The 9,020-nt window shown below is 44.9% G+C and overlaps 1 protein-coding gene across 4 annotated transcripts in view; it reads right to left on the reverse strand.

The window, feature by feature from the left end:
* The window catches only part of LOC117433087 (85/88 kDa calcium-independent phospholipase A2), a 39,410-nt gene extending 31,588 nt beyond the window's left edge, over positions 1 to 7,822 (reverse strand). The window contains exons 1-6 of one of the 4 annotated variants that reach the window (XM_059016176.1): positions 7,660 to 7,821; positions 6,213 to 6,373; positions 5,627 to 5,862; positions 4,768 to 4,983; positions 3,736 to 3,919; positions 2,087 to 2,277 (exon numbers count right to left, since the gene is read on the reverse strand). In XM_059016176.1, coding sequence (XP_058872159.1) covers positions 2,087 to 2,277; positions 3,736 to 3,919; positions 4,768 to 4,983; positions 5,627 to 5,847 — 812 coding nt within the window. In that variant the 5' untranslated portion in view covers positions 5,848 to 5,862; positions 6,213 to 6,373; positions 7,660 to 7,821. Of the gene's footprint in view, positions 1 to 2,086; positions 2,278 to 3,735; positions 3,920 to 4,767; positions 4,984 to 5,626; positions 5,863 to 6,212; positions 6,374 to 7,659 lie in introns of all 4 variants that reach the window. The other 3 variants (XM_059016178.1, XM_059016175.1, XM_059016177.1) reach the window with 3 other exon arrangements.
* Between the last annotated feature and the right edge of the window lie 1,198 nt (positions 7,823 to 9,020).

Raw genomic sequence — 9,020 nt, forward strand, 5'->3', positions numbered from 1 at the left:
TCAGTGAGCAGGGTGCTTATCACACTCCTTAGATGTGTCTTACAGACTAATGACAAATAAACGTATTTCTGAAGTCAGGTTGTCTGTCCTCTTCTCAAACTGTTTCCCAGTTTCCGACTCACTGTTGCCACAGTTACAGTGGTACATGATTGGGCAAAAACGAATGGTGACCCCATATTTTTGCTCTTCTCAAAGATCTATACAAACATTCGCCTTAAACACACAATCTAAAGATATACAGTTGTACTAAACAGAAACACAGTTATAAAAGCAGACAACGTTTTGATGTGGAATCAAAAGTAGAGCAAACTGTAAAAAGTTTTCAGGTTAAAAAAACATCTTACGTAAAGACATGTTCTTAAAAGTCCTACTTTTTTGCCTGAAACACTACTTACTGTGCCTGAAACACTACTTACTGTACCTGAAACGCTACTTACTGTGCCTGAAACACTACTTACTGTGCCTGAAACACTACTTACTGTACCTGAAACGCTACTTACTGTGCCTGAAACACTACATACTGTGCCTGAAACACTACTTACTGTGCCTGAAACGCTACTTACTGTGCCTGAAACGCTACTTACTGTACCTGAAACGCTGCTTACTGTGCCTGAAACGCTGCTTACTGTGCCTGAAACGCTGCTTACTGTGCCTGAAACGCTACTTACTGTGCCTGAAACGCTACTTACTGTGTCTGAAACGCTACTTACTGTGCCTGAAACGCTACTTACTGTACCTGAAACGCTACTTACTGTGCCTGAAACGCTACATACTGTGCCTGAAACGCTACTTACTGTGCCTGAAACGCTACTTACTGTGCCTGAAACGCTACTTACTGTACCTGAAACGCTGCTTACTGTGCCTGAAACGCTGCTTACTGTGCCTGAAACGCTACTTACTGTGCCTGAAACGCTGCTTACTGTGCCTGAAACGCTGCTTACTGTGCCTGAAACGCTACTTACTGTGCCTGAAACGCTACTTACTGTGCCTGAAACGCTACTTACTGTGCCTGAAACGCTACTTACTGTGCCTGAAACGCTACTTACTGTGCCTGAAACGCTACTTACTGTGCCTGAAACGCTACTTACTGTGCCTGAAACGCTGCTTACTGTGCCTGAAACGCTGCTTACTGTGCCTGAAACGCTACTTACTGTGCCTGAAACGCTACTTACTGTGCCTGAAACGCTACTTACTGTGCCTGAAACGCTACTTACTGTGCCTGAAACGCTGCTTACTGTGCCTGAAACACTGCTTACTGTGCCTGAAATGCTGCTTACTGTACCTGAAACACGACTTACTGTGCCTGAAACACGACTTACTGTGCCTGAAACACGACTTACTGTGCCTGAAACACGACTTACTGTGCCTGAAACACGACTTACTGTGCCTGAAACACGACTTACTGTGCCTGAAACACGACTTACTGTGCCTGAAACACGACTTACTGTGCCTGAAACACGACTTACTGTACCTGACACACTACTTACTGTGCCTGACACACTACTTACTGTACCTGAAACACGACTTACTGTGCCTGATAAACATGGGTTTGATATTTTTGTATTCACACATCAAGGCTAAATAAACTAGGGAATTACTTTTTCCAACTTTTACTCAGGAATATTTGCTAGAATTTTTTTTTCTTCTAAACATTGCAGTGTATCCAGTTCATGCTCCCTCCTGCAACAGTGATGGTGCTGATTGTAAAATCAGTGGAACAGAAAACCACCATTGTTGCAGGAGGGGGCACGATCTGGACACACTGCGATTCTTAAGACATTTTTTTCTCCTGGCAAACGTTCCCAAGTAAACGTCAAGAAATATATTGCCCAGTTGATTCATGACGCATGATGTGAATTAATTTTTAAAAAGTCATCAAGAAGTTAAAAAAAATAAATAAATAGAACACTGACATGGACAAAACGGGGCACAGCAAAGGCAACGGGATGCCCATCTTATGATCTTTGCAGGGTGTTCTGTAACACTTTAATACTAAAAGAAATCTCTAAGTATTTCTCACATGATCACTATTGAGGGTTTCACAGTTAAGCTATCCTAATAGCAGCTTTGGGAACAGTGTGCACACCTCTTCTCAGAGTACTTGAGGGCGGTGTGGATGGGGTAGCCCTGCCCTCCGATGATGTCGCAGCGCGCCCCGCTCTGAAGGACAGCCCGGACGGTCTCTGTCTTTCCCAGACGGCAGGCAATGTGCAGGGCTGTCTCTCCACTGCTGCTCAGCTTGTTCACCCCTCCCCCAGAGGAGTGCTTACACAGGAGCTGCAACACCCAGGAGAGACACAGGGGGGTCAGCTACACAGATACAAACCTGTCCAATCCAGCATCACCCAGGAGAGACACAGGGGGGTCAGCTACACAGATACAAACCTGTCCAATCCAGCATCACCCAGGAGAGAAACAGGGGGGTCAGCTACACAGATACAAACCTGTCCAATCCAGCATCACCCAGGAGAGACACAGGGGGGTCAGCTACACAGATACAAACCTGTCCAATCCAGCATCACCAAGGAGAGACACAGGGGGGTCAGCTACACAGATACAAACCTGTCCAATCCAGCATCACCCAGGAGAGACACAGGGGGGTCAGCTACACAGATACAAACCTGTCCAATCCAGCATCACCCAGGAGAGACACAGGCAGCAGGCTCAGCTACACAGATACAAACCTGTCCAATCCAGCATCACCCAGGAGAGACACAGGCAGCAGGGTCAGCTACACAGATACAAACCCGTCCAATCCAGCCCCTCTATAAACCAGCATTCTGTAGAATTCAGCATAATTTACAGGTCCTGAACAAATCCCTGTTGGAATGAATGGTCTGAGCCCCTCTACAATCCGGAATCTGTCTATTCTGGAATCCGGCATGATGATGTGGAAGTCCTGTCTGCTTCAATGGAAACCTGACTGAGTCATGTGTGTTTCCTTTTCTAAAAGTATAATTAGTAAATAAAAAGTAATACAATTCATAAATGACTGGTACACTGTACCTGCACAGCACTTCTACTGCCTGTGTCTGTTTTTCAAAGTGTTCAAACAGTTTCTCATTGATACCTTGGGGGTACAATATTAGATGTTACTGTACCTCTGTAATCCAGCACAATGTTCTGGTCCCAGTCGATGCTGGATTAGGCAGGGTTTACTGTATCTGTAGCCTGGACAAACTGTGCCTGAAGTCCCAAAAACTGGCTAAACACAACCGGAGTACGGTCTTAAATCCTCTCAAGAATACTGTCTACTGAATTGGAAAGGAATGAGGGGGGCTGTTCAGTCCAGGCACTTCGGATTTTCAGCCAAGCTCAAAGCAAGAGAGTGGCAGACTTACATGAGCAAATGAGCATCAACATACGAGCAACCTAGAACTGCTTAGAATGATTGCAAACATCAAAAAAATTAAAATTCTATCAAAATGACAAATTAATTTACTTGCTCTTTAACGTGAAATCAGCTCAAATCCTGACATCAGGGATGGAAATAAGACTCCTATTGCACAGCAGTTTCCACCATTCCAGGTTTTACTACAAGCTTGACTAGCCCCAGTGTATGAGTAACAAGCTCAGGTGTTTCTTATTAAACTCATTATAAAACCAGGAATGGATCAGACTGCTATGCAATGGGAGTCTTATTTCCATCCTTGCGTGGTGAATCCGGCCAGTATGTGTGTTGACGCAGCCCCCGGTGGCTCTGATGCAATGGAAGCGCTGAGGCAGGTGCAGTACCTCCATGAGCTGGAAGCTGTCCTGCCGTGCTGCATAGTGGAAGGGCGTCTCCGCGTTCTTGTCCACTACGTCCAGCTTGGCCTGGCAGTCCTCCAGCAGCTCCCGCACACACTGGGGGTCCTCCTTCCTGCAGGCCAGGTGAAGAGGGGTGCAGCCCTCCACCCCGTCCCGACTGTTAATCTGGCTGAGAGGGGCAGGGGGAGAGAAGCAGGCTTTACCAGGGACAGGAAATCAACTGAAAGAGCCATAGTGATGACCACAGAGTTCTTCAAGAGCCACGAGAAAGAAAACACTACAAATAACACAGGGAAATACAGCATGTTTAATTGCACTTTGCTTCAGTGCATTTGTGCTTCTTCACTATTTATTCATAGTGTATTCCACACACACATTAGTGTTGTACACATGTAGTCTCAAACACATTCATGTCATACTCAGTTATTTTAAACTCTACTGCAGTGCTTCTGGTTATAACAGGTCATCTCTGTGGTCACCGTCATAACAAATAAAGTTTAAATGTGTTTAATATTAAGATCAGAATGAAACAGAATTCTAACTGCCCTGGTTTAAAAAGCAGATTGCTACGGGTCAGAAATGTATCTGAAGTAATGCATGCTTCATCTTGATTAGACTGGATCTGTTTCAGCTGTCAAATACAAGGGACTCTGAAATTTAAATCACTCCTGTGGCATCAATAGAGCTCTCAAACATGTCTTCTCTACAAGTACAGCTGGTACACTAGAGTGCAACCATTAACCTGTCCCCCTGCAACACCGCTAGTCGATGTAAAAACACATGAGCAGGAAATACCACATAATGAGATGGACAGATTCCTCAAATCCCCAAAATATATGGTAAAAAATGTCAACCAAATATTATCACGTTAGCGATTCTAATAGATATTAGTCTTAAACAAGTTTCCACATTATGGAATAAGCGGTTCTCTAGATATGCGTGTGATATATGGGCACTTTCTGTTGCGTCAGGCTGATATACCAGAATGCTTTGCAAATGTACGAGAGTCACACCCACCTCAGGACATAGTTGTGTTTGAGGCAGTCCCTCAAGCCGGTTTCCACAGCGATATGAGCTGCTGACCAATCAGGGTGGTTCCTCAGACAGTCTGTGATTTGCTGCAGAGTCTCGATGCGCAGAGGTAGTTGGGAGCTCTCGTAGAAGGGGCGGAGCTTCAGAGAATACTGGGGGAACCAATTCCTGGCGTCGACTTCCGAACCAACCTGGAATAACCTGGATGAAAAACATGTGCCGATCAATACCTCAGGCCCAGGAAGTCATTCTTCTTGGACTGTGATCTGCCCAGATTTCAGAAAGACAAACCCCACGCCCAATTTACAGTGCTGTGGCAGGTGAATCAGTCCCATGGTGTGCACCCTATTGACAGTGCTATAGCAGGTGAATCAGTCCCATGGTGTGCACCCTATTGACAGCGCTGTGGCAGGTGAATCAGTCCCATGGTGTGCACCCTATTGACAGCGCTGTGACAGGTGAATCAGTCCCATGGTGTGCTATTGACAGCGCTATGACAGGTGAATCAGTCCCATGGTGTGCACGCTATTGACAGTGCTATGGTAGGTGAATCAGTCCCATGGTGTGCACCCTATTGAAAGTGCTATAGCACGTGAATCAGTCCCATGGTGTGCACCCTATTGACAGTGCTATAGCAGGTGAATCAGTCCCATGGTGTGCACCCTATTGAAAGTGCTATAGCAGGTGAATCAGTCCCATGGTGTGCACCCTATTGACAGTGCTATAGCAGGTGAATCAGTCCCATGCTGTGCTATTGACAGTGCTATAGCAGGTGAATCAGCCCCATGGTGTGCACCCTATTGACAGTGCTATGGCAGGTGTTGAATTTGTTTTGTTATCTTACCGTAGTGCAATAGTCTGTGTTCTGTCCTGATTCAGGAGCAGACAGTCCCATGACTGCGCCGAGGGGTTTCTGTACAGCACCACCCTGCCCTCCTCCTCTAGCCGGGAACAGGTTCCCCCTGCATAGTCCGAAAGTAGTACCTCCCTCACCCGGTATGGGTTTGTGAAGAGATTAGACACCGATGACAGGGTGTTGTTCACCAGCCGGCCGAAAAACTGCATCGTCAAGACAGGGCCCTGGGGAGACAGAGACCTAATTAATTAATGAACACAAAAGAGCCAGAAATCTTACCTACAGTGGATTTCCATTCACTATATAGGTCTCAAATGTGCAGTTTTGAAAGATGCACATGTGGCATGTATGTATTTCCATTTTAAATCATGATCTATGGTCCGCCACCAGGTTAAGAAAGTTCTCTATTGTGTTCTGTTTTACTTGACTTTCACAAAGTCTCTTACTATTATTTATTTCTTAGCAGACGCCCTTATCCAGGGCGACTTACAATTGTTACAAGATATCACATTATTTTTACATATATTTTACCCATTTATACAGTTTTTTTACTGGAGCAATCTAGGTAAAGTACCTTGCTCAAGGGTACAGCAGCAGTGTCCTCGACCGGGGATTGAACCCACGACCCTCCGGTCAAGTATCCAGAGCCCTAACCACTACTCCACACTGCTGCCCTTATTGTTTCATTGTTCTATTTTACCGGAGCAGTGATCTCTGGGTCAAGCACGTTACTGGCTGTAAAGAATATGTAAAGAGATTGAAGGGTTAAACAGATGTTATGAGTACATTGGTAAGCTGTTCACAGGATAGACAAACAAGGAACTGAGTGGCGTGTGGGGACCTGACTGACGGCTGGAACACTGCTGACACAAAGAGAAACTAAACTAGCAAAAACAAGATTTAGAGCCACACATGTTTAGGAAAGATATCCAAGACAGGCATTTGAGAAGCACTGAAGATCCACCATAAACACACAATAGCACCGTGTCCGATGCCCCCCAGAGTTTAGGCAACTAATTACTGCTAATAACACATTATTGTGTCTAATGATCAGGATTAAACTGTAAAAGTGTGACTATTGATTATTAGAATCAATAAAGGTTAAATTCTGCTAACCCTTGTGTGTGCTCCTTGACACAGGAATGCAAACATAATATAATTGCCTTACAAATGTCAGTCCATTGGGGAAGCAATTGGTTGGCTAGATCATGGCAGGATTTGCCAAACTACATGCTGTATATGTACCAGATATCATGTTTTCACAATGGGTGCTATAACATGTGTTTCTTTCTAAAACTACAAGTTAAAAACAAATTTAAAAAATGTATGTCCTCCACTTTATCCAAATCACAGTGGTCTACACTCCCACGACACCGACTGCTTTATTTTGCTAATAAGCGTGATATACCTTACAATTGGTTTGTAATGTGATTTGTTATACATGGAGCATGATTCACTACAGACTTTAGTTGGCATAGGTGCAGAAAGACGGGACAGGCTTTTCTTGACTAGCCAGCTGAGAGAATTCCAATAAAGATTTAAATCTGTTCTTAACTAGTGTTAGGGCTACAATGAATAAAACAGGAAGGGCCGGGTTACATGTATATGCATGAAATGAAACTTAAATAAACGCTAATAACCGTTAAATACATTCACACAACAAGTAGTGCAAAAAATATAAAAACACAATACTACCTTATATAAACACATTTGTAACATTAGTTATATACCATAACAGTGAACGCCAAAGAAAGTGAAGAGAGGCCGGTGCGCTGACCCGTGGATAATCTAACACACACAGCACGGTCGGAACTGTGCGGTCCTGTGATGAGTGGCCTGTGTGACACTGCACTTTGCAAACTTGTAAACCAAAGAAATATAAAATATTGTTCTCAAAATACGACCATCTTCTTGTTTAAAAACATGATTCAAAACAAGAAGCTGGTCGCAGAATATAACTCATATACCGTGAAACACGTTACGCATTAATCATTCTTAGCATTCAATAAATGATCCTTTACCTTTGGTGCTGTACGTCATTAATCCTAAACCGTAGTCAACACTCGTGCGCAGATGCAAGTAATATTATTATGAATAATCCTCTTAAACAAATCTCCGATCGCCTGACTGACTTTTGATCCAGTTTATTGAGCGGTGCAGCATTACTCGTCAACCAAGCCGGAATCGGGGATCTCATCGCCAATCACTGGAGAGGGAATTTCATTCAGGACCGCAGGACTCGCCAATAAGAGAACGAAGTCAAGGCTGGTGGGCGGAGCAAGAGGGCGGGTGTATGATCTGTCATTGTTTCCATAGAGATGTGCAGAGGCAGAAGTGCCGGTTGAGATGTCACTGTGGAGTGCATTAGACTCGGACAAAATTACAAAAGTGTATTCATTTGATAAAGTGGTTTTGAGGAAAATGTGCGGCCATCTTGTGATTGAAAAATAGTTAGTGATATACCGTCCTGTACTTTTTGTAAAAATGCCTACCGTGAAAATAGAAAATAACAATAGACTTAAATTGGAAAAAAAACGAACCATGCACTTTATTTAGATAGAGCGGTGCAGCCAGGTCCCTCTGCACTGTATTTAGATAGAGCAGTGCAGACAGGACCCTCTGCACTGTATTTAGATAGAGCGGTGCAGCCAGGTCCCTCTGCACTGTATTTAGATAGAGCGGTGCAGACAGGACCCTCTGCACTGTATTTAGATAGAGCGGTGCAGACAGGACCCTCTGCACTGTATTTAGATAGAGCGGTGCAGCCAGGTCCCTCTGCACTTTATTTAGATAGAGCGGTGCAGCCAGGTCCCTCTGCACTGTATTTAGATAGAGCGGCGCAGCCAGGTCCCTCTGCACTGTATTTAGATAGAGCGGTGCAGCCAGGTCCCTCTGCACTGTATTTAGATAGAGCGGTGCAACCAGGTCCCTCTGCACTGTATTTAGATAGAGCGGTGCAGCCAGGTCCCTCTGCTCTGTATTTAGATAGAGCGGTGCAGCCAGGTCCCTCTGCACTGTATTTAGATAGAGCGATGCAGCCTGGTCCCTCTGCACTGTATTTAGATAGAGCGGTGCAGCCAGGTCCCTCTGCACTGTATTTAGATAGAGCGGTGCAGCCAGGTCCCTCTGCACTTTATTTAGATAGAGCGGTGCAGCCAGGTCCCCCTGCACTGTATTTAGATAGAGCGGCGCAGCCAGGTCCCTCTGCACTGTATTTAGATAGAGCGGTGCAGCCAGGTCCCTCTGCACTGTATTTAGATAGAGCGGTGCAGCCAGGTCCCTCTGCACTGTATTTAGATAGAGCGGTGCAGCCAGGTCCCCCTGCACTGTATTTAGATAGAGCGGTGCAGGCAGGTCCCTCTGCACTGTATTTAGATAGAGC

This window comes from Acipenser ruthenus, chromosome 52 (assembly GCF_902713425.1).
Source record: "Acipenser ruthenus chromosome 52, fAciRut3.2 maternal haplotype, whole genome shotgun sequence".
Taxonomy (NCBI): Eukaryota; Metazoa; Chordata; class Actinopteri; order Acipenseriformes; family Acipenseridae; genus Acipenser; species Acipenser ruthenus.